Source organism: Schistocerca cancellata, chromosome 1 (genome assembly GCF_023864275.1).
Source record: "Schistocerca cancellata isolate TAMUIC-IGC-003103 chromosome 1, iqSchCanc2.1, whole genome shotgun sequence".
Taxonomy (NCBI): domain Eukaryota; kingdom Metazoa; phylum Arthropoda; class Insecta; order Orthoptera; family Acrididae; genus Schistocerca; species Schistocerca cancellata.
The window spans coordinates 312,630,680-312,657,794 of record NC_064626.1 but is presented as its reverse complement, the minus strand read 5'-3'; the positions used below and the strand labels follow the sequence as shown (position 1 = coordinate 312,657,794).

The 27,115-nt window shown below is 43.6% G+C and overlaps 1 protein-coding gene across 1 annotated transcript in view; it reads left to right on the top strand.

Moving 5' to 3' along the window:
* Positions 1–27,115, top strand: part of LOC126172840 (uncharacterized) — a 131,028-nt gene that overhangs the window by 45,635 nt on the left and 58,278 nt on the right. Inside the window, exons 3-5 of the mRNA XM_049920911.1 lie at positions 14,798–14,917; positions 23,078–23,160; positions 23,240–23,276. Coding sequence (XP_049776868.1) covers positions 14,798–14,917; positions 23,078–23,160; positions 23,240–23,276 — 240 coding nt within the window. The remainder of the gene's footprint in view (positions 1–14,797; positions 14,918–23,077; positions 23,161–23,239; positions 23,277–27,115) is intronic.

The window sequence follows — 27,115 nt, the reverse complement described above, 5'->3', positions numbered from 1 at the left end:
GGGGTGACAGTGCAAAATAGTTTGTCACTAAAATTCTCGTAATTTGTGCATCCGAAGAAATTGGCGTACGGCACTCTCACATCAGCAGCAGCAATTTGGCGAGTAAATTCAATAAGAACCAATCAGAATGCTCCATTCACAGGACGTTCCATGCCGTTCAAGGGTCACAGGCCACATCCTGTGTGTGTGTGTGTGTGTGTGTGTGTGTGTGTGTGTGTGTGTGGAGTCTCTACAGACTTGTCCAAAGAAGATGCGTGGCAGAGCAATTTATCCATAGATAGTTCCCTGATGTCTTCTTTGTTCGAGTCTTCAGAGACAAACCTAAGCAGACCAGGCTCCTTTGGTTCGGACAGGTGGGCGCTGTCGCTCCAACCGCCAGCCTCCAGCCCAGAATTTGTGGGACATTGAAAATTCACCGAAAATTCCAACCATTTTTCTCTTCTGGAGGACAGTATTTTGCATTTTGTATGTGTGGTTCTTGTTTTTTCACGATCTGTTGTGATTTTCGAAATATGTCATGAACTGTTATCTATTTAATTATTCTGATTTTCCTTTCAATGACTAGACAGCTTGCTTCTGACAGTGAGTAAAATAAAAAATTAGTGCCTTAACATCCCTGAGTGCAGCAGCAAATATAACTAAGCCCACTCAGGGTTTCCATGCAAAGTGACAATATTAGAATAAAAAAGCTCTGCAATTGTTTAAATATTCCTTACTGCCTTGTCACCCACAAATTGTTTAAATAAACAGCATGCCTTACACTGCAGTCCATATTGCGACAGTATTCTTCAATTAAATAAATAAAGTGTACTCCAAACACTGCCTTGCGTCCCACAAGTTGCTTAAATAAACAATTTACCACACATTGACTTATCTACAAGAAATTGTTTAAATAATATTCCATACACTGCAACCAATTTCCCGCCCAAAGGCCAATTAACTGACTCTTTTTCCAAACCATTTCCATGTGAGGGATGGGAGAGGCATGGGAGAGGGATGGTGAGAGGTTTTCCAGAGGGGGAGGAGATAGTTAACTATCGATTTATTTAATTATTCAATTAAATTGTGCTTGTATGGGCAAGGGATTTCTCTGAGGGGTGGGGGAGGATGAGAGGGAGGGGGAAGAGGAGGGGTAGGGGTTTTGGGAAGGGCACATTATCTCCAGGTCGTCATAATCCATTCAGCAGATAAAATAGGTTAAAAAGCTGTCAGTTGAATGAGAACAATAGGTTTTTCCCTGAATGTATGCTTGACCCCCCAATATAGGTAACCGTCAAAGCGGATTGACACCCCTGTAGAGCTGTTACAAAATTTAGCCTGTGTTAGCTCTACTAGTTCCTTCCAGGAAGTATTCTGTAGAGCCTGACATTTCGTTTATTACTGCGGTGTTGCATTTTTTGATCAGCACAACTCTCTTCAGTTAAACAGAATCTTGTTGTCAGCAATGTTTACCCTTCGCTATTTGTTCTCGTTATGAAGGATGTTCTCAGTTCCAGTTGCTGTTTGCTCAAAAAGAGACAGTATAGGGATCCATTGTCACAAGCCTTTAAAAATGAATTGAAATGACGGAAGAGAGGGTTGGGAATTGTCAGTTTTAATTACATAGTCGCATAAGCAATGGGTTTTGTAAATTTCTTAGGAAATTACTGTATAATGCCATGCAGAAATAATTTAAGGATTTAGTTGACAATAAAATACCAAAAAATTACAATGATCGCTAGGCTGGATCCATCCTTTTGTTCATAGAGAAACACTTTGTGTTAAATTTGCAGCTATAGCGCACGTGAAGAAATTGATGGTATGAATAGTAAAATTTCTGAAGTTACGAGTATTATACTACTTTCAATTGCAACAGTTTTAAGTCGAATCGAACGATGGGTATGGAGACTCGATATACGTAGGGCGTTTATCAATGAATGTTGCGGTTTAAATATTAACAATAAATCGATTATTGATTTATATGGGCAAAACTTACAGAATAAACAACAGGAATTGTCCAAGTTTTTGATGCACTACCCTCTGTACGCTTATCATGCTTATTGCACAGGCGTCTGTTTCGAAGATGAGGCGTCCAGATCTATGGTTTCAGGGAAGCATCGAAAGAACCACCAGAGAAGAATAATATAGGTAGATCTACTAAAATCTTTTCGGTTTTCAAGCCACATCAATTCGAATAAAATTCTCGAGCTTTGAATGGCTAGCTCTGTCATCGTCGTCAGGAGTAAAATTACTGATTCCTGGGGCTGGTATTTTTTTCTTTATTGTCTCTGCCGGGGCTGGCACAATTTCCTGCTTATATACCTACGATTACTGCTCCTGGCACCAATCAGAGAGGGTCGAAACGACGCGTGCACGGAATGTAAGTGGAGCCGCCCATAGCAGCTCCGGCCCGCCGCACGACCGAGTGAGGGGCGGGCTCCACGTTTGAAAATGCCGCTCTCGCCTTCCTACAAGTGTTAAGCATCAGTCGTTGCTACCTTTAGACATCCAAAAACCGCCCCCACGCCCTTCCCAGTGTGTAACCCTGGTTTATGTTGAAATTGTTACTGTTCAATCTAATCTCATCCACCTTTTTGATAACGGAATCCCATTATGTTGACGCATGAACCAAGACTCTCGTGTTCTCAAACTGTATTTTGTGTCGGTTTTAGAGGCAATAGCTACGGCCGACTTGTCGAGCTACCTTTCCTTAATATCCCCCTTGTCCTCAGTACAATGCTCTGCAACTGTGCGAATTGTGTGGCCTGCATCGATGCTGCCGCACTCGCAAGGGATACCATACACACCAGGCAGTATGTCGTCTTTAAAAGGGCGCAACATGTCTCATATCGTATTTCTGGCGACACCACCTACAGTCTGAAATGCAGCAATTGAGGCATGTGTTCAGGGAGAATGGCTACAGTAAAAGAGATATTGCAAACGCTTTCAGGACGCCTTGTGAATCGTCAGAAGCCTAGCCGCTGGCTTTCCTACCATACTGTGGGCCAACGAACAGCAAGTTAGGATGTTTATTGCAGAGACATGTATTGAACCACTGTTGTGGCCCGCCCCCAAGATACGAGGTATGTTGCGCCTTGTAATTCCTGTTTTAATGACAAAACCTTTCACGTTAAAATTGTCCACGAAGTCTATTACAGTTTGTCACCATAGTTCATGGTAAAGAAACCTGAAAGAAGGATATACGAGTATGTCGTGCGCTGGAAATATATTTTTTTCATTAGTATATTAACAGCGCTTTATTCCACATGACTAATAGTTCGGAAACTGCAACGTTCTAACATTATAGCCTATTTTAAGTGTGGAACCGTCTGGCCTTAGGGGTGCATGTGTTTATGTTCTCTCTTACCAATACCTTCTTGGTACTGACCCTAGACTCTATAACAATATTTCAGAATTGATAGTGCAGTTGGTTTACGCAAAATGCTGCAAACTCCATCTGTCTGGAGCTCCATCATGCATAAAAAACCACCCGTTTCTTGTTTTTAACTGTCTCTTATATCACCACAACAGTTTCATATCTATTATATACCTATAAGGGGTGCTAACCTCCTCGACATTCGCTCATCCAGAGAGATCTTGTGCTCTTGGATAGGTGGTAGACAGCAGTTACAGACTCGGTTCGCTCTGTAGCGACCTATTTCTCGTCAGCTGCAAACTAAATCGGTGATAGTTTTGCGGGGAGCGTTGGTCAAAGCAAGGAGATCTTTCAGTCACTAACTTTATCCTAAGAAAGCGATAATGCTCTGTGACTCCCATCTTCATAGGGAAAGATAGGCAATCGTAAATTACGTCCTAGGATCGAGGTGCTAGAAATATGTAGATCGCTGTCTGCTATACTTTGGTGTAATATGTTCGAGAATTAACAATGAATGGACGTACTGCACAGTCATCTATGTACATTCGCAATGGTACTCACAGAGTACAGGAGGGGCGATTTAGTGATGACACAGAAATTGGAAGTGTGCTACCTTGTCACTGGTAACCGTTCTCAAAAACTGGTAAAGCTGCTTATTACAGTACATCGGTGGTGCCTTTTCCATCCCATCCATCCACTGGTATGCTATTCATTACCACATAAGGATTGACTGACATCGCTTGTTTGAGATGGAGAAAGAGTCTTGGTGGAGGGACAACACTTTCTGGGACAGCGATCGCATACATGACAACACTGAGCCATCAGCTACCCCGCCACTGTAAAAGATGAGTTGCAGCGCGTAGGTCATCAATTACCTTCTGACAGCAGTTTGAAAACGCTCCACAATGTCGCAGAACTCTTCCCGTTTCCTTGTGTTGTGACTGTCTTTTATTTCAATCATCCAATGTGTATGTTGTGGCAGCAGCAGCAACATGATTTACACCGTGCGATGTCCAGTTTTCTGTGAGAGCCAATGGATCAAAACGTGTTAATGACATTTTAGAACCTGGCACAGACCTCGAAGTCGTGGTGGGAAAAAGAAAATGTATGGTGGTGTACAAAGAATGTTACAGCAGAAAAATAGAATGTACCAAACAACATAACAGGGACCCTCTCTTGCTACTTATAGTCTGTGGAATATTGTCCTCCTACGCCGGCCGCGGTGGCCGAGTGGTTCTAGGCGCTACAGTCTGGAACCGTGCGACAGCTACGGTCGCAGGTTCGAATCGTGCCACGGGCATGGATGTGTGTGATGTCCTTAGGTTAGTTAGGTTTAAGTAGTTCTAAGTTCTAGGGGACTGATGACCTCAGAAAAGTCCCATAGTGCTCAGAGCCATTTGAACCATTTTTTGTCCTCCTACAAAAATTTACACTCTTCTGTGCAAGTGGCGTCGATCACTGGCCACTTGTTCCAGTGACTCAGTACCTGTATAATAAATAGGATCACCGCATATGCTCGATGGCAGCATGCAGATGGTATTTGTTCTTGATATATCGGAAGATAGAGATGCTGTAAAGATCTTATTGGGTTCTCTGTCAGATGAAGTTAGTGGAGCTTTTATAGTTCGTAGTTTTTCTCTGTTGGATGGTACAAAATTATGATGATAGAATGTTTGGATGACAGATGTGAATGCACCCTGGGGGACACAGATCTCCTTCAGAGTGTAATACTTGTATGTAGTTTGGAAACATATCACAATGCAGTAGCAAAATTGTCATCCTTCATCCAGTTCCTGTATGATGTGGAGTCTTTCTAATTTTCCCAATAAGAAACACCACAGCAGTTGCTAGTACTTTCTTTTATACTACCTTGTGTTGCAGGAGAAAGTGTCGTTTTGACTTAGACCTTACACATTGGACACATTGTACTCCGTTGGCGAAGCTATGACAACATGTTCCCATTTACATCGAGTAGTCAAAACACGGTCCTGTCGCATTAATTCACCTTGCCTTGTTTCTACACAGGTTTCAGAAGATAGTAGAAGTAGCGCTCTCCAACATCTGTTCAGTTCCGACTTAAATTGAAACGATCACATATTCAAAGCTGTAAGGGCGGCGGGGAGAGACTGAAGAGAGTTACAAGATGCAGAGGGACTATTTAACGTTGGAGTTTTATTGTAGCAGATTCGAAAAAGGTGCCTCCTTTCTAGATATGAGAGTGCCACGAATGTGATTCACTAGTGACTGTAGTCACGAAAACACTTCTCCATACGATTCAACACAGGTATGTGGTTGAATGGAAAGACTTGATTCCAAATCGCAGACAGCATTTTTACCAGAAAGCGTAACACTATCAGCCACTCGTGTGTGCCTGTAGAACCAAGACCGCTTTTTATGCAGAGTGACGGCAACTTAGTCGTGTTTTTAATAATGCTGTCCTTACGCGTAATGTATGTTGTGGCAGCAGAGTCCTCTTGTAGTCATCTTCAAACGTTGGTTCTCAACAGTGTTCCTCGAAACGAATATCGTCTTCCCTCCTAGGATTCCCATTTGAAGTATCTGGTGATTGTAATCCGACTACTGAAAAAGAAAAATTACTTTGTATGCAAAGTGACTCTCATGATCAATTTAATGAATTAGCCTATCAATTTGATGTAAGCGACATGGCGCCTAGCAAGTGTAGACGATAGTTAGCGCACCATACATATCAGTCTTCACTTAGCGTTTTTTTCGTTGTGGCGATATCTTTTAACGATATTTCACTCGTCCACCGATACATGGAGAGACAACCATCGTAATAAAATCAGATGTCGTACCGTATTTATGAAGTGATACGTAGTATAAAACTTATATTTACAGCTTCTCTGTGCTGTTACCTTAAGAGGCCTCCTATGTGGCGAGACATTTGGTTACCATATGAGAGAATTCGAAAGTCAGGGAGCATTCTGTGACAGTGGTAGACCTTAGCATTCCTTCATGAGCCAAAAATGAGGTTAGTTTTCCAGTCCTGTGATGCGTGACACGACAAATAAGAAAATATATTTTTCTACCTGATGAAAGAATACTTAGAGGGAATATAGCCGATGCCATACTCCTGCACAGGATTTTCACACCAAGTAACGATACTTTAGCTATGCGAAAACGCGTGTATTTTCCGTTTTATTCTATGTTCGAAAAGGCATAAATGGGAGGAATCTACATTTAGCATGAGAAATTCGAAGTGTATGGAATACAACGTCGGTATGTTGTATTGGGTAAAGTAGATTTTTTAAACTTGCAGGACCGTGTTGGGGTAGAATTGTTTAGAACTACTGTATACATCCAAGCTGCAGCTGCTTTTTTGCATATGTATGAACTACTGTATACATCCAAGCTGCAGCTGCTTGTTTTGCAGTGCACTGCAGTTGCCTGTTAGGGCGGTCGCTAGAAGTCGGCAATTGAAAGTAATGGATTATCTCAGCCTTTGATGTGTACAAAGAATTTGCACACTTGTCAGATCTTGGCCAGAGCAGCGAGGCTGACCAAGTGACCAATGTGCTGGGTGAATGTGACAGAAACGGACGTGTGTGTGCTTGTGTATGTGTGTGTGACAGAAACGGACGTGTGTGTGCTTGTGTATGTGTGTGTGTGTGTGTGTGTGTGTGTGTAGCGTAAGAGAAAATTCGAAATGATGGATGTCTGCCGTGGACGTGTTGATAACATCCGAAATCCTACCACTCCAATAATCCCCAGATGCCCTCCATGACCAGGCGTGGTGCATTCTGGCATACGTGTGCATCCACGACTGCAGCTGCAGCTGTAATTTTCATTAACCTTGTCACATCAGCGCTGGCCGTGTATGAAGGGAACAGGAGTGCTGTGTGTGGACGTCAAGGAGCTGAGTGCGCGGTATGTGTGAGTGTTTTCTGCTGTATCTGACATCGAGCTATGCATCTTATTGCTGCAGAGTGGATCGTGATTTAACTGTATCGCGTTTAGCACTTCTCAGAGCATCACAGTGGACTCTGTCTTGCAGTGGCATTTGCTGTTGTCTGTATTCTATCATGCAGTAAAACCTTCCTCCCTCCTCCCAAATGCAATAGATAGAAAGAATTTAGGAAGTCTATAGCACTTTCAAAAACCCAATCGCCACGTCAAATTTCTGATTGATCAATGTATTGTTTCCGATAGTTGTATTGCGTGCATGTATGCAGTCAGTATCGGCGGGCATGGCCAGGTAGGGTCTCTCTCCCTCAGCTGGTGCAGAAAGGGTCAGCCCTGCAGTCGACGCACGGCGCGTGCCTAGCGATCAGTAGCTTGTGTAATCCTCGGGATTCTTTTTCAGCAGATATGTTTAGTGTAAGCGTTCTGGTGGAGGAGAGCACGTACAAGAGCTATATTTAGCGGTACGATCTATTTGCGACGGACTTTTCATTACTTGATTCGTATGTTTCCCTGAAATATTCAAACGTTTAAAATATGTTTTATTATGAAGAAGGATCATTGTAAGGTGGAAATTGTTAAAGAGTTAAACAGTTAATTTGTCAGGGTACTGAAAATGGATTATTTAACCCTATTTTCGATATCGAAATTGTGTCGGCTTTTCCTTTCTGTCCACCACTAGCCAAAAAGAAACAGTATTCTGAGGAGAGATGAATATCTCTGTCTTCGTGTCTGTAGATTTTGGTTCACACAGACAAGCAGGGAGTGGCTTCTTGAGAGCGACAGAGACAGGAAGTGAGTCTGGAATTTGCTGATCAGCAGAACGCTGCCACTTGATGCTTTGTTTGGGGGCAGTGAGATCAGAGGAGGCCCATATCCAATCTGTGGTCGATGGTATTTAGTAAGGCGATCTGTAATTAGGACATTGGGCTGTTTTGACCTTTGTGGCGCCACCCTGACGATGCGCACACTCACAAGAGACCCCAAATGATGGATTCCATTGTGATTACAGTTATTATGTCATGGGGCCCAAGGGGAGGAGGGGGGGGGGTTCAGTTACGATGTCTACACAACTGGGGGAACCCAGTCTCTTGCAAACTGAGTAAATAAAGAATATGTATCAATGTATTATTGAACTTGATTTGAGTCTCATTTCATGAAATCTTTCTTCTCCAGCACAGTGTAAGTCGTTTTCCTACCAATTTTTTCTGGGAGGGGTTGGGAGGGAGGTGACGGGGTGGAACATGCGCTGGCAGTTGCACCGTGCACTAGCTCAGTGGATCCCTTCATGTCAAGGTGAGCACACACAGTAAAATTTTCCAGTAAGATGAAACCTTCAAAAAAATGGTTCAAATGGCTCTGAGCACTATGGGACAACATCTGAGGTCATCAGTCCCCTACAACTTAGAACTACTTAAACCTAACTAACCTAAGAACATCACACACATCCATGCCCGAGGCAGGATTCGAACCTGCGACCGTAGCGGTCGCGCGGTTCCAGACTGAAGCGCCTAGAACCGCTCGGCCACACCGGCCGGCGATGAAACCTTCAATCTGCAGCAGTGTAGTTAAATAATTATTACATGAAGTTGCTGGATGTGAGCATTTCCCACCAAATGAAAGTGAGATCCAGCCCCTGCAAATTGAAGTTTCTGATTAAACAGTATATCCTACACTATATGATTGAATTTCTTGTCTTGAGATGCTTTCTCTCCAGCACAAATGGCTGTTTAGATCGCAAGGCAGAACCCATTCTCAGTCAGGAATTTGCCTTGGTGAAAGTTGCAGCCTGTTAGTCGTGGGGCCCCACATGGACACTCTTGAACAGGCGTGTAGTGCAGCCACTGATGTACACATCACTTTGGAGAACCCTGAGGGAGCTGCTTGTATCGTGGTATGAGCTGGCACTTAGTGCAGGCCAGTGGACGAGGGATGGCAAACGGTGTACTTAGCAACCGAAAGATTTTTCACAATGAAATAATTTATGATGGGTGTTTTATGATGATATTCCATGCATATGTGGGATAAAATGCCATCGATTTAATTACTTCTTTACAAAACCTGCTTCTCCCAAAACAGCATATAATGATGAGTAACAGAGGCCCAACCCCTGCAAACTGAATTTTTTACAAATATCCAAATACCCTTTTGCTACGTAATTCAATTTTCTGTCGTGAGATCCATCCTCTCCAACACACAGCCGCCAATTTCCAGTTAGGGGAGGGTTAGAGTTGAGGGGAGGGTTAGAGTTGAGGGGAGGGTTGGGGGAACAATAGGTTTAGGACTGTGAGTTAAAAGGAAGGCTTATCATCATTGGATCAAAGTCCTCTTAGCAGAAGAACAGATTAAGGACATGTCAATCAAAAGAGAAGAATTGATTTGCCTCTGAATGTATACTTGCCCCTGATGTAGGCAACCCACACCAAACAAATGCGCTCGTGCCCGATTTGCCCTACTCCATACCTGCTGTGGCCACTCCCGTGGCTCTCGCTCACAAAAATGCAAGCTGCCAGCCCAGTTCTCCCCATTCACTTCTCCCCGTTGAACATTAGTGATACAGTATTAACATGTCATCTAATACAGTTACTAAATAATACATAATTAACTTCATTAGTTATACAGTAAATACAGTATTCCCATGTCATCTAATACAGTTATTAAATAATAACTAATTAACTTGTATGCCATGTGGTCCTAATAAAAATATTTCATTAGGATGAGGCACAAAATATGTGGTTAATTGAACATATTATCAAAGTATAACGTTGATTGGAGGTTCAAACCTAGAAAGGACATTTCCCTACTTTTCATACCCAGTTACACTTCCTACCGAACACACTCTTTTGTGTGTTTGGATTCCAGCCAGTGGCCATAACGGTACACAGCCTCAGCAAGACTCGATGAGAGCATTGATTACTTACCATGAATAACTCCCTGTAAAAAATTTAACTAATTCTACTAATGTCGGTTGCAGGAGCAAATTATGTTCTACGTTTCTAAAGGAAACGTGAACGTATTGAAAATATAACTTGAAATTTATTTTAGCAAGCTTTAGTTGACTTTACTCATGTGTACTTCTGCTGAAGAGTTACCTGCGTGAGTGAAATTTTATATCTTTGTGTACTCAGATACAATATGGAAAAGTAAACTGGACTTTTATTCCTCTTTAGTGTAAATGCTACTGATGCAACGTTATTGTTATGTGCAATGACCAAGAATACACTGAACTGATGTTAATCTTCAATAATACTTAACAATAACTTCTTCCATGAAATGGATGATAAATTTTTTTAACCAACTGAGCTATAAAAGTCTACCATATTGTCTTTTCAGTAATTGGCCTGCTCTGAAGGAGCAATAGCATCGTAATTTCGTCTTTTACTTTCTAATAATTCACTTAGTCATGTATTGTGATATTTAAACTGAATTTACTTTAGAGAAAGGGAAATCTGTTTAAGGTAAAATAACTTTACAAGCATTTCAGTGACTTGGTATACAGGGTGTTCCATTGATAGTGACCGGGCCCAATATCTCACGAAATAAGGGTCAAACGAAAAAACTACAAAGAACGAAATTTGTCTAGCTTGAAGGAGGAAACCAGATGGCGCTATGCTTGCCCCGCTAGATGGCGCTGCCATAGGTCAAACGGATATCAACTGCGTTTTTTTAAAATAGGAACCCTATTTTTATTACATATTCGTGTAGTACGTAAATTAATATGAATGTTTTAATTGGACCACTTTTAGTGCTTTGTGGTAGATGACGCTGTAATAGTCACAAACATAGGGCTCTCAATTTTAGACGAACAGTTGGTAACAGGTAGGTTTTTTAAGTTAAAATACAGAACGTAGGTACGTTTGAACATTTTATTTCGTTTGTTCCAATGTGAATACAGATACCTTTGTGAACTTATAATTTCTGAGAACGCATGCTGTTACAGCGTGATTACCTTTAAATACCACATTAATGCAATAAATGCTCAAAATGATGTCCGTCGACCTCAACTCATTTGGCAATACGTGTAACGACATTCCTCTCAACAGCGAGTAGTTCGCCTTCCGTAATGTTTGCACATGCATTAACAACGCGCTGACGCATGTTGTCAAGCGTTGACGGTGGATCACGATAGCAAATATCCTTCAACTTTACCCACAGAAAAAAATCCGGGGACGTCAGATCTGGTGAGCGTGCGGGCCATGCTATGGTGCTTCGACGACCAATTCACCTGTAATGAAATATGCTATTCAATACCGCTTCAGCCGCAGGCGAGCTATGTGCCGGACATCCATCATGTTGGAAGTACATCGCCATTCTGTCATGCAGTAAAACATTTTGTAGTAACATCGGTAGAACATTACGCAGGAAATCAGCATACATTGCACCATTTAGATTGCCATCGATAAAATGGGAGCCAATTACTCTTCCTCCCATAATGCCGCATCACACATTAACCCGCCAAGGTCGCTGATGTTCCACTTGTCGCAGCCATCGTGGATTTTCCGTTGCCCAATAGTGCATATTAAGCCGGTTTACGTTACCGCTGTTGGTGAATGACGCTTCGTCGCTAAATAGAAAGCGTGCAAAAAATCTGTCATCTTCCCGTAATTTCTCTTGTGCCCAGTGGCAGAACTGTACACGACGTTCAAAGTCGTCGCCATGCAATTCCTGGTGCATAGAAATATGGTACGGGTGCAATCGATGTTGATGTAGCATTCTCAACACCGAGTTTTTGAGATTCCAGATTCTCGCGCAGTTTGTCTGCAACTGATGTGCAGATAGCCGCGACAGCAGCTAAAACACCTACTTGGGCATCATCATTTGTTGCAGGTAGTGGTTGACATTTTACATGTGGCTGAACACTTCCTGTTTCCTTAAATAACGTAACTATCCGGCGAACGGTCCGGACACTTGGATGATAACTTCCAGGATACCGAACAGCATACACAGCACACGCCAGTTGGGAATTTTGATCACAATAGCCATACATCAATACGATATCGACCTTCAACGCAATTGGTAAACGGTCCATTTTAACACGGGTAATACATCACGAAGCAAATACCGTCCGCACTGGCGGAATGTTACGTGATACCACGTAGATATACGCGTTTGACTATTACAGCGCAATCTATCAAAAAGCGAAAAAAGTGGTCCAACTGAAACTTTGATATTTCTTTACGTAGTACACGAATATGTAATAAAAAAGCGGGGTTCCTATTTTAAAAAATGCAGTTGAAATCCGTTTGACGAATGGCAGCGCCATCTAGCGGGCCAACCATAGCGCCATCTGGTTTCCTCCTTCAGGCTGAACGAGTTTCGTTCTTTGTAGGTTTTTCGTTTGATGCTTATTTCGTGAGATATTTGACCCAGTCGCTATCAATGTCCCACCCTGTATTGTTCCTAGGGTGATCACAAACTGAAATGTGAGACTGGCGGTTTCTGACCGTATCTGAAAGTTACTGAACAACAGTTTTCTGCCTTGCCTTTCGTCTTCACGAGTTGAGAGGCCGTAGTTTATATGGACAGGACGAGAGGATAATGACTTCACGTCTCTGAACTGGTAGCCATTGTTACATACATGCCTTCGTACATTTCTACGCCGTCGCTCCCTGGTTAGGTACACGTCAAGTTGCTATCTTGATGATCAAAAATTCCTGCACTCCGACCATTTGCGTCATTACGGAGCGACTGTTCCTATTATCCAACCCCGCTTCCTTTGTCTTCATGCCACTCACGTTAACAACTGTACACCTGACGTTTTCGCCAGGGAGAACTCATTCGCGTTCGCACACGTGCGCCTGCTGTAACGACTCTGCCTCGTCTCACCACTACTTCCTACTCCGTCTTTGCCCGTGCTTTTTGCACGCAGCACTACCCACATGTGAGGCCATTCAATCCTAACGCTTGTACAGTGTTTTATGAACTAGAATACAGTAAAAATAAGGAAGCACCAGTCTATTACTTTATCAACAAGTACGTATTGAGCAAGTCAACATAAATAACAAATAATGAAGCAGACGAAATGAGTTAAAATTTGTGCTATGGCTGGGATTCGAACCCGGTTCTTCTTGCTTGCTAGGCAGAAATGTTACGATTACACCAGCACAGCGCGGTGGTCAGCCTTGCTGCACGAACTACCTAAGCTGAGTGCCGTCCCTAACACAAACTTCAATTCATTTTTCCTTTGCATGTTGTCACTATGTCTCAGGGAAACATTTAATTATAAGTAAATAACAAAATTTAGATTTTGCACATTGGCACTTTGACATATGGTACATCTTACATTCAAGTGTTATGGCTTCCACAGGTTCGAGCATATGGACAGTATGAAAAATTTCTCGCATTTGAAGTCACATACCACGACAAATTTACACTCAAAGCCAGGTTACGTTACATGGAGACGACCTGGACTGACTCTAGCCCGCCATACAGACCAACAACCAGGAGAGATGGTCTGGGTTGCCTTTTCTTCTCACAGAATAACCCCTTTGGTTGTTACCAGCGGCACGCTCATTGCACAGCTGTGCGTCGACGATATTCTACGCCCTGTTTTGTTGCCCTTTATGGCGAGTGATCCTTTGCCTACATTTCGGCAAGATGATGTCCTCTCACACAGGGCGAGAGTTTCTATTGCTTGTCTTCGTCCTTGCCAACACTACCTTGCCAGCAAGATTGCCAGACCTCTTCTCAATTGAGAACGTTTCGAACATTATGAGCAGGGCTCTCCAACCAACTCGGGATTCTGACGATCTAAGCCACCAATTCGGCAGAATTTCGCACGACGTCTCGCAGGATAACATCAAACAACTCTATGAATCAGTCCCAAGCCGAACAACTGCTTGCATGAAGGCCAGAGGTGGACCAACGCGTTATTGACTCACTCAGTTTGTGAACCACTTTCTCTTGAATAAATTATCCTATTGTTCTGAAACTATAATCATTCGTTTGTCTGTACAAGTACAGCACATCTACCTATTTTTGTACCACTCGGATAATTATACAATGAAGGCTTTCACGACCAGATGTTTTAGCTGCTGAGAATTTTTCCGGGTTGTATGGCCGTGGTCCATGGAACTCTTCAATCGCTGACGTTTCGTCCAAAGCTACGTTGGTCATCTTCGGAGGTGCTCCTGCTCGTTCTGAGTCTTGCCGACTGACTCAGCACAACCAGGAGCACCTCCGAAGATGTCAAACGTAGCCTTGGACGAAACGTCAGGGATTGAAGAGTTCCATGGAGCACGGCCATACAACCCGGAAAAATTCTCATCACTCGGATAATTCCTTTGAAGTGTTTCGTTTTTTCTGCCTTAAAGTGTATGTAGTACGTATGTATGGGGTGAATGTGTTGTGTGTTGCCTGTGCATGAAAAGTTTTTTTACCGTCACAGTTTACATAAAAAACGGCGGAGAGATAGAGTGCTTCCATGCACATTCGGCTGCGTGTGTGCTTGTATCAATAAATATGTTTGAGTATGTTTTACACTGACTGTTTCCTGTTACATACACATTTATTTTTGTCCAGACGGTGGCACTTCTCGCAAGCCGCAGTCAGACCGTCCACCGCCGTACATCGACCTCCTACAGGAATCAAAGCCGAAGCCCCCACCGCCGTTTGAAGCGGACCCTGTGCGTTACATCTTAGGTAAAGAGAAAACTGCAGTCGCTACACTTTGAAATTTTCAATAGAGTACATATACTGTTATCTTGTCAAAATAAACTGCTTGTTGAAAATAGCACTTCGAACATTCGACAGAAATGAGTTAAATAGCCCACATCAATATTTATTATTTCCTGAATATATCATTTATTATTTCCCGAATATATCCATGTGATGCAATTACGGGCAGCCATTTCGAAACTGTATCAGTAACTGCAGCAACGCACTCTGCAATGCCTGAATTAGAGCTGAGCAGACACTTGCTGCATCATACACTCCTGGAAATGGAAAAAAGAACACATTGACACCGGTGTGTCAGACCCACCATACTTGCTCCGGACACTGCGAGAGGGCTGTACAAGCAATGATCACACGCACGGCACAGCGGACACACCAGGAACCGCGGTGTTGGCCGTCGAATGGCGCTAGCTGCGCAGCATTTGTGCACCGCCGCCGTCAGTGTCAGCCAGTTTGCTGTGGCACACGGAGCTCCATCGCAGTCTTTAACACTGGTAGCATGCCGCGACAGCGTGGACGTGAACCGTATGTGCAGTTGACGGACTTTGAGCGAGGGCGTATAGTGGGCATGCGGGAGGCCGGGTGGACGTACCGCCGAATTGCTCAACACGTGGGGCGTGAGGTCTCCACAGTACATCGATGTTGTCGCCAGTGGTCGGCGGAAGGTGCACGTGCCCGTCGACCTGGGACCGGACCGCAGCGACGCACGGATGCACGCCAAGACCGTAGGATCCTACGCAGTGCCGTAGGGGACCGCACCGCCACTTCCCAGCAAATTAGGGACACTGTTGCTCCTGGGGTATCGGCGAGGACCATTCGCAACCGTCTCCATGAAGCTGGGCTACGGTCCCGCACACCGTTAGGCCGTCTTCCGCTCACGCCCCAACATCGTGCAGCCCGCCTCCAGTGGTGTCGCGACAGGCGTGAATGGAGGGACGAATGGAGACGTGTCGTCTTCAGCGATGAGAGTCGCTTCTGCCTTGGTGCCAATGATGGTCGTATGCGTGTTTGGCGCCGTGCAGGTGAGCGCCACAATCAGGACTGCATACGACCGAGGCACACAGGGCCAACACCCGGCATCATGGTGTGGGGAGCGATCTCCTACACTGGCCGTACACCACTGGTGATCGTCGAGGGGACACTGAATAGTGCACGGTACATCCAAACCGTCATCGAACCCATCGTTCTACCATTCCTAGACCGGCAACTGAACTTGCTGTTCCAACAGGGCAATGCACGTCCGCATGTATCCCGTGCCACCCAACGTGCTCTAGAAGGTGTAAGTCAACTACCCTGGCCAGCAAGATCTCCGGATCTGTCCCCCATTGAGTATGTTTGGGACTGGATGAAGCGTCGTCTCACGCGGTCTGCACGTCCAGCACGAACGCTGGTCCAACTGAGGCGCCAGGTGGAAATGGCATGGCAAGCCGTTCCACAGGACTACATCCAGCATCTCTACGATCGTCTCCATGGGAGAATAGCAGCCTGCATTGCTGCGAAAGGTGGATATACACTGCACTAGTGCCGACATTGTGCATGCTCTGTTGCCTGTGTCTATGTGCCTGTGGTTCTGTCAGTGTGATCATGTGATGTATCTGACCCCAGGAATGTGTCAATAAAGTTTCCCCTTCCTGGGACAATGAATTCACGGTGTTCTTATTTCAATTTCCAGGAGTGTAGTTTCAGTGACAGTGTCGCCGTCATCAGTAGGTTCTAGGATTCTAAAACATGCAAAAATAGCGTTCTTATAAACATTTACACATTATTGTATGTCCACTGTTTGGTTCCAAATATTGTTTGCTGTGAATAGGTTCATAATACTGTATTTACTTCACGTCACGGCATTGTTTTTACGATTGTTGCCGCTGTTTCCGGTATATTTTCTCTGTTTCTTGTTGTTGTTTTTCTAGGCATACATCATGTCATCTGCAACAGTATGAGTGGCTGTCAGTAAACAAATACAGAAACGTGTACTGATGTATGTCAGCGTTATACAGTTGGGATTATGGTAGTGCCGTTGATACAGTTTTGTACTAGGTTGTTACTTAGTGTGTTATGTACTCATGTTCATTGGACAGCTTGCAGCTACTTTTAGATAGAAAAGCTTAACTTGTGCACCTTGCTAATAATCCAAAACATTACATCTTGCTGTTCGAGTCTGTAGAACGAAAATTGTTTCGGGAGTTCTGAAGACTTCTATTCCTTATTTATGCCTCTATGACTCTGTGAGTGATGGGGGATTGGTTTTGTCTGTGTGTGTGTGTGTGTGTGTGTGTGTGTGTGTTTGTGTTTTCCTGTTCTGTGTGCTGAGTCAGTTCTCTTAGAGCGGTAAAAAGTGTGCTGTTGCAAAGTATTGCGTTTTCGTTTATTGCGTTTTTCCCTTACCCTATGGCCTTTTGTATGTCATATACAAACACAGATGAATGTAATAGTTTATATTGTTATCCGTTCAGTAGTAACTAAATTTAAACACGAAAACTCTGCAGTCTTTGGACCATTTTACAAAGGAGCTAACTGATTCTGTGCACTGATTTAATGTTATGGGTGAGAAGTGAATATCTCCCTTCACGCCAGAAACGAAACAGTAATCTGATTTCAAGAAATAGGCTCCTTGCCAGTATCCATTTCAAATTAGCCATCTCCTCTGTGGTCTTTCGTGATTTCGTTTTCCTTGTGTTTCGTAGCTCAGTTCTTCTTTTGCGACGCATATTCCTGGTACCCTATCAAAATATTCCAGTCATTTTACTCTCATTTGTTTCATTAAACCTTATTTTAATAAATTTCGAACTCAGCTCTGAAGTCTGAAATTTTTATCTGTCTCAGAAATTATAGTTCAGTGCATTGTACATGCGTTTTGTCTCACTTTCTTATCCACGACTCTGAGCTACATGTCAAAACAGCTGTACCCATTGCTTTCTAAAACTATCTTTTTGATTTCTTTCCGAACTTTGTTCCGTAATGTTGTTTGTATTGTATCACACATGATCTCATATTTATTCAACTTATTTTCTACGTCACTTACCAGTTGGTATCTCACGCCACAAACTAAGTGGTTAAACGGTGACTCTTTTTATTAAAACGTAACCGTTGTGGAATATTTTGCAGCGTTAAGGCTCTATTTTTCTTCAGAAGCCATAATATTATTCTTTCTATGAGAAATGTTAAATTCGTATCCCTTTCGTAACTGCTATAGGCAATGTATTTCTCTTTGAAGATACTCCTAATTCTCTTGTAAATACATTGGGTACTGAGTGAACATCATGGTGTTTGCTATGGGGAAATAACTTTACTCATAATTCTCAGTCAGATCCGGATATACTCAAATACGACGATCAAAGCATGAGAAAGCCAAAAGATCTTGAATTTGGGGTGTGTTGAAAATGCTCACATTGACTGTACGAAGTTAAGCGAACGACGAACAATGCTCTAATAGGACCCTGAAACAAAACACTAACTGCTGTAGGCTGCGGAAGTCTCCTGAACCAACTGGATGAGAATACAAATATCAGAACGGGCCTCAAATGAAGAATGTCATCTTTGATTACAAGAATAAAAAGTTCCTTGATAACGAGGGATTCGAAGTACTAAGTGCTGACACATCCACCCTATTCACCACATTTAAGATATTGTGACTTGCGCCTGTCCGCTGCATCTGTATAAATTTCTAGGCCCTACAGTCCGGAACCACGTGCCTGCTGCGGTCGCAGGTTCGAATCCTGCCTCGGGCATGGATGTGTGTGATGTCCTTAGGTTAGTTAGGTTTAAATAGTTCTAAGTTCTAGGGGGCTGATGACCTCAGATGTTAAGTCCCATAGTGCTCAGAGCCATTTGATTTGTATAAATTTCTGGATGGAAAACCGTTACGGTCAAGTAAGGAGATTGTGGCAGCTGTAGCTCGATGTTTTGCAGTCCTTCCAGAATCGAATTTCATGAATGAGATCTACCCAGAGTAAAATCCTTGAGCAAAATGGATTGATCTAAAATCAAAATGGGGGCATACTAACCTGAAAAATACAGTTATTATATGCAGTACTGAAAAATTATCCAACGCCCTTTCGTTTGAATTGGAGGAATTTAACTTCACAATAATGGCTGGAACGTCCGCTACTGAAGCTTTGATTATTGGCTATACATTGTTCCACAGAAATGGGTAGAATGAGAAAGTTTGGGACAGACATAGGTATGTGTGTCTCCATAATCCTGCCTCTATAATCCCCGATCACACGACAATGTTGAATACTATATGTAAATTTTTAGAAATGTTAATTTATTAATTGCGTATGTTTCTTCTGACAGTTGTATCTGATATCGTCTTGAAGTAAACCTTATTCAGTTCATTAACAGGCCAGTTACCATGTTACAATCTAATAGACAAAACGAAGTGAACAATGAACCAAGTTTACAATTTAACAGTGACTTTAGCATCCTGGGGCCTTTGCGTGAACATTTCATGGGGGAGGAAGAATAGGTGGAGGGAAAGGTACTACGTAGAACGTCTGCCAGGATGCCACTGAAAAGAATGGCACTCTCATGTTTTCGTAAGTGGTACTTCCAGATTAGTGTTACTGCCGTTGAGTTCCTGTTGGCAAGACAAGCATTTTTTTGCGCAGTGGGAGATCGTCTCCATTAAAAGTAGATTACGATGATTTATACTTACGTATAAAATTACGGTTTCAATACTGTGAACTGAACAAGTATCCCGCACGAAGCTCACAGCCCCGCTCCACCGATGCTCTCCACTCATCTACATTAATATCGGGACACACACACACACACACACACACACACACACACACACACACACACGAACACACCTGCAGCCGGTTAAAATGGAATGTTTAGCTACTAACGGTCGAGAACTTGCTTTTGCAATCGTGTTTATTGTAGATTACTCTTTTGCAGGAATCTCAATAACTACACTACTGGCCATTACAATACATCACGAAGATGACGTGCTACAACGCGAAATTTAACCTATAGGAAGAAGATGCTGTGATATGCAAATGATTAGCTTTTCAGAGCATTCACACAAGTTTGGTGCCGGTGGTGACACCTACAACGTGCTGACGCGAGGAAAGTTTCCAACCGATTTCTCGTACACAAATAGCAGTTGACCGGCGTTGCCTGGTGAAACGTTGTTGTGATGCCTCGTGTAAGGAGGAGAAATCCGTACCATCACGTATCCGACTTTGATAAAGGTCGGATTGTAGCCTATTGCGATTGCGGTTTATCGTATCGCGACATTGCTGCTCGCATTGGTCGAGATCCAATGACTGTTAGCAGAATATGGAATCTGTGGGATCAGGAGGGTAATACGGAACGCCGTGCTGGATCCCAACGGCCTCGTTCACTAGCAGTCAAGATGACAGGCATCTTATCCGCATGGCTGTAACGGATCGTGCAGCACCGTCTCGATCCCTGAGTCAACAGATAGGGGCATTTGTAAGGCAACAACCATCTGCACGAACAGTTCGACGACGTTTGCAACAGCATGGACTAACAGCTCGGAGACCATGGCTGCGGTTACCCTTGACACTGCATCACAGACAGGAGCACCTGCGATGGCGTACTCAACGACGAACCTGGGTGCACGAATGGCAAAACGTCATTTTTTCGGATGAATCCAGGGTCTATTTACAGCATCATGACTGTCGCATCTGTGTTTGACGACATCGCGGTGAACGCACATTGGAAGCGTGTATTCGTCATCATCATACTGGCGTATCACTTGGCGTGATGGTATGGGGTGCCATTGGTTACACGCCTCGGTCCCCTCTTGTCCGCATTGACGGCACTTTGAACAGTGGACATTACATTTCAGATGTGTTACGACCCGTGGCTCTACCCTTCATTCGATCCCTGAAAAGCCCTACATTTCAGCTGGATAATGCACGACCGCGTGTAGCAGGTCCTGTACGGGCCTTTCTGGATACAGAAAATGTTCGACTGCAGCCCTGGCCAGCACATTCTCCAGATCTCTCACCAATTGAAAACGTCTGGTCAATGGTGGCCGAGCAACTGGCTCGTCACAACACGCCAGTCACTACTCTTGATGAACTGTGGTATCGTGTTGAAGCTGCATGGGCAGCTGTACCTGCTCACGCCATCCAAGCTCTGTTTGACTCAATACCAAGGCTTATCAAGGCCGTTATTACGGCCAGTGGTAGTTGTTCTAGGTACTGATTTCTCAGGATCTATGCACCCAAACAGCGTGAAAATGTAATCACATTATAGTTTTAGTATAATATATTTGTGCAATGAATATCCGTTTATCATCTGCATTTCTTCTTGGTGTAGCAATTTTAATGGCGAGTAGTGTACATGATTGAAACTAAGGACCATGAACTGTGTAATAAACAGGAGTTCGCTTTAGGCAAAAGAAGTATTTCATTGACTATTCTGGGTTGACTTTTCATAGAAATCCGTGTGAAGGCAACTGTTTAATGGACAGTCGTCCATTCTGATGAAGACGCATGAGCTGTCCGTCTTTTGAAGATGGGTTTCCATACATACCGCGTACTGACAGCTCGCTGACCATGAGAGTGGGTTCCATGCTCACGACTCAGAATTTGAAGTTGGCTGTAACCTAATTGCTGTGTAAGATTTGCAACATATTATTAAGCATATAAAAATGAAAAAAAAAAACTCTTCATCCGCGATATTCTCCTGGGTACCATACAGTATTCTTTGGTTAGATGCAAGGAATACACAAACACTGTCATGATCTTCATCCAGAGCCTGCTAAGTAAAGAATGATAAGATGGGAACGTCATCGTTGCGACAAAAGAAGTATTTATTTCACGCTCACACTGACACAAAATGCCATACATATACCGAAAGATTAAGAGAAATAACAGAAATCAGCAGCTCTACATCTACATACGTACTCCACAAGCAACAGTACGGTACATGGTGGAGGGTACCCTGTACAACTACTAGTCGTTTCCTTTCCTGTTCCACTTTCAAATAGAGCGAGGGATAAACGACTGTCTATGTGCCTCCGGACGAGTTTTAGTTTCTCTTCTCTTACCTTCGTAGTCTTTACGCGTATTGCATGTTGGCGGCAGCAGAATAACTTCCCCGTCAACTGCAAATGCCAGGTCTCTAAATTTCCTCAGCGATGTTTCGCGAAAGGAGTGTCGTCTTCACTGCAGGGATTCCCAGTTGAGTTCGCGAAGCATCTGCGTGATACTCGCATTCTGATCTAACCTACCGGTAACAAGTCCAGTAGCCCGCCTATGAGTATCTCTTCCTTTAATCTGACCTCGTAAGGATCCAAAACACTCGAGCAGTACTCAAGAATAGGTCGCACCAGCGTCCTATATGCTGTCTCCTTTACAGACGATATTCTCCCAATAAACAGAAGACGTTCTCCCAATAAACCGAAGACAACCAACCACGTACCCCACTACCGCTCTTACCTGCTCCTTCCGTTTCATATTGCTTCGCAATGTTACGCCTCTATAAGTTTAATCGACATGATACTCAGGACACCACTAATGCTTCGAACATCACAGTTTCATTTTCCCTGCTCATCTGCATTAACTTACACTTTTATACATGCACAATAAGGTGCCAGTCATCACACCAACCATAAATTTGGCGTAAGTCATTTGTTTTATACTACAGACACCTAACTACGACAACGTCACGTACGTAATGACGTCATCAGCAAACAGCCGCAGGTTTTTGTTCACTCTGTTGGTGGTAGATCGTTTGCGTTATGTGGAGAAAAAGAGGGGTCGTATCACGCTTTCCGGGGGCACTCGTGATAGCGCTCTTATCTTCGGCGATCACTGGCCGTCGATGACAACGCACTGCGTTCTGTTTCATAATGAATCTTCGAACAACTCAAGTATCTTGGAACCAATTTCGTACGCTCGTACCTTCGTTACCAGTCTGTAGAGGGACAGCGTGTCAAACGCTTTCCGTAAATCCAAGAGTATGGAACCTGCCTGCTGCCTATTGCATAATGTTAACAGACAAGGACCTCGCGAAGTTTACAAGACCTGTAAAGTAAGTGTAGTTCCGTTCTGATTGCACAGCATAAAAGTTCAGACAGACTTCAGTCTATAGCAGTGTACTTCCCTACAGCATGAACGTCAGCCGTGGCTTCCTGTGTTTCAGGAATGAAGCTGCCCATCGCCGACAGCGGGTTCTGCGCCTGCAGCCACCTGTCTTCCGCCTACTCTACGGTCTTCTTCATCATTGTTAGTATGTCTTCTCACCTTCCTGCAACACATCTACGACACGTTTTTATGATTTTTACTTACGATCGTTTCTTTTCAGTGTTACGCCTCTTTCCTGATAGCTGATGCCTATCATGGTAAGTACTACAATGCCCCAACCGTTTTTCTCATTTTTTATAGTTATGCGAAACAAAGTCAAGTATGCTGATGAGTCTTCCGGGCTGTATGGCCGTGGTCGAAGTGACTTTTCGGTTTCTGACGTTTCCTCCGGAGGTACGCTGGACATCGTCGGAAGTGTTCCTGGCGACGTTGAGTCTTGCCGACTGACGAATCGGATGTCGGAGAGCGAGATAAATACTGTGTAAAGTGGGCATAACAAGCAACAATCGGTAGTTAAGTTTTACGTCTGACAAAGGCCACCTCTGCTGATGACGCGCGAACTCTATCACCACCGCTTTAGGAAGTATTTATCTCGTTCTCCGAAGTCTGACTCGTCGGTAAGCATGACTCAGCGCCGCATGGAGCACCTCCAGAGATATCCGATGCATCTCTGGACGAAACGTCAGGAACCGAAAAGTTTCTTCGACCAGGGGCATACAGCCGGGAAGACTCGCCAGTAACTATGACGTCCGGCCGTGAACACCTTCATTGCATGAACAGTCCGGATTATTAAGTTCAAATATTAAAAGCTTCCTCGATTTCAACGAATCTGTGTGACTAGTACTCTTGCCTCTTTAGTAATAACTGAGTCAGTGATCAGGCTCAGAAAACAGTGCGATGCCGACCGGTCGACACGTCATCCTCTGTCGTGTTCCGGTGTTTAGAAACGGTTTGGGGGGTCATTGGGTTAGCACAGCGCTTTCCAAGACGTTGTCGATTTTCCGCAACTTGGAGCCACTACATCTCATTCAAATATTTGCTCATTTACATCAGGAGTCTGACTAAACCGCGCTCCACTCCTCCCATCGAGGAAAAGTGGCTGGCAGTGCTGGAAATTCGACCCAGGTCCTCCTGATGGCAATAGGAAGCACTGACCACTCAATTACGTATGTGGAGTTTTAAGATAACTGCGTCCTTTACTTTTCAAACCGCTGTACGGTATTTTTCCTCTAGAAAATTTAAGGAAGTTAATCTGACTCTTCTGGGAAAACACACCCTCATCAAGACTAGTCTCCTACACAAAATGTGCTTAGTTCTCCATTATGCACGATAATATTACATGGTTCACAAGAACATTGTTTTTGTAGCATCTTTCTGAATCATAAACTTTTATTCTTTACAAACTCACAGAAACCTCCCACGTCCCTTACTCGAAGAAGAACATGTGAAAAGGGTTGGAATGATGGAACTGGGAGTGGTAAGGTGCCACGCTAGAAAAATACGTAACACATCACTCACGAATAAATTGATTTTATTTAATAAGTTGAGAAAACTGTCACGTGCAATCTATTTAACACGTGAAATTTGACAAACGCAAATGAAATCAGTTATTTATAACAGCCCAAGAAAGTCAGCAACAAACATTTGGTGATTAAAATTTGAACAGTGTTAATTTGAAATTTCAAATCGTGTCATTGCGTCGAGCCTCACCTCACTCAGCTGGTTCTGTCTCAAAATAAATTCAGCTAACCACAGTATGAATTCACATACAATTACAACAGACAGGAAACATTTCAACTAACAAACGTTCACGGAAATTTTGCAAGTTTACGTTTATTTTGCCACCAAACAGTATAAACACGTTATAGTAAAGTAGAAACAATGTAAAGAGTACAGAACGTTATTAAATGCAATATGCATAACGGTAGACAAAAATGTTCCTATTTTTTCACCTTAACGCCACAAGCCACGGTACGTTGCATGCCGGGGGGTATCATGTACCGCTACTGGTAATTTCCTTTCCTGTTCCACTCACAAACAGAGCGGGGGAAAAATGGCTGTCTAAAAGGCTCTGTACGAGCACTAATTTCTCTCACTTCCGTAGGCCCTAGGCGAGATATATACAATTAAAGTAGCAAACGGTAATTTTGCGAGGTTCCGTTTATTTTGCCACAAAACAATATAAAGAGGTGATGGTAAAGTAGAGACAAAGTGATTAATACAGAACGTTATTAACTGCAATTCGCATAATGGTAGACAAAAATGTTCGTATTTTTTCACCTTGACGGATTTGCTCGCACACTCTGGCAACTGGCCAGCGTGCTCAGTATAGGGTGTGATCACCTCTGATACCAACAGATCACCTCACGACGACAGGACACGATGTCATCAATTTCGTGTTGGGACAATAACGCTCATTCTTCCTGCAGAGCTCACAAGTCTCAGAGAGTGGTTGGCGGATGCTAATTTGAAGCAACCCGTCTCCCTAACGCACCCCAGATATGCTCTATGGGATTCAAATCGGAAGAGCAACCAGGCCACGCCAAGCGCGCAGTATCTTCCGTTTCCACAAAACATCAACCACCCGTGCTCTATGACGTCGAGAATTACCGTCCATCAACACGAAGTCTGGGTCCACAGCCCTGGCAACAACGGTGCATGAGATCTCAAGAAGCCCTCACAGTAACTGACAGCAGTTAAGTCTTTCTGATTCTCCTTAAAATCCCTGCCCACACCATTAGGGATCCTTCTCTTTCCATAATGTTTGGATTTCGAAACCGTGTTCTACATGTCCTCCAGATGCAAATCTGTTGAGAATCACTCTCTAGACCAAATCGGGACTTATATGTGAAAAGAGCATTGGCAAACTGTTAGACCGTCCTAATGCCATATTGATGGCTCCACTCGAGACGTTTCCGTTTGTTAAGATACGCAAGAGGTAAACAGACAGCAGGTGTCCAACAATAAAGACCACTCAGCTGCTGCCTTCTGTACACCGCTTTCCTCGATACAATATGTCCATGGGATGCTGCGAGGTCAGATAACAGTTGCAGTGCAGTACTAAGGTGGTAGGGTCGTGCCTTTACAACCAAATAACGATCTCCTGTTTCTGATGTGACACGTGGTCTGTCCTGCCCTGGGCTCAGGGACACAGTTTCGATCTCTATAAATTGTCGCCTCATTTGAGAAACGAGTTACATTAAGCCATCGGACCACGTCAGTTTGCGACTCTCCTGCTTCCATTCTTCATATCGCCTTCCACAGCACAGAATCTGTGGGCGTCTTCTTTGTGCCGTACTGTATCGTCTGTGAATGTGTACACAGCGATTGTGCATGTGAGACTGTCCCGCAAACACTACCCCGCTTGACAGGTGCCCAGACGTCATTGTTGGTGTGGTTGCCCGTTGATCGAATGCCATCTTCCGTGCAGAACACGATTGTAATGACATCTGCTGACAGTTTATGCGGTTGTATCGTTAATTAGACAAAGTACGGGGAAATAGAGGTTTGTTGATTTAATTTTGGACACCAGTGTACATTTGCGACAGTAGAATCGTTCTGCAGTCGGCTTCAAATGCCGGTAATCGAAATACGCGCAATATTGCCTAGCGAAAAGAATATCAACAAACATTTAGTTGACACCCGATCACAACGGGCAATATACAGCTGCAAAAAAAAAGTGAACTATTATGTGGTTCCGTAAACTTTCTCATGTCGAGTCTGCAGCCGGAACATATCGTCATCTGGACACAATATTTCGGCGGTCCACCTGGCCGCCATCATCAGGTGAGTAATCCGTCGCACTAACTCGCCATATATTGTATCCAGATGACGATATGTTCCGGCTGGAGACCCGAGATATGAGTTTCGTGAACTGTCATACGATACTTACGTAAATCAGAAGAACACTGTTAGAATTAACATAAACTAGAAGCGGCTGTCTCCTTAAAGTGCCCAAGCAACCTAAATTAATCCTGAGTACAAAATAAATCACAAATAACCAGCTCATAAAATGTTCATAAATTATCAATAGGGCTCGAACTCGATAGAGCGAAAGCAGAAAAACCGCCCCAAATATCTCCAACAAAAACAGTCT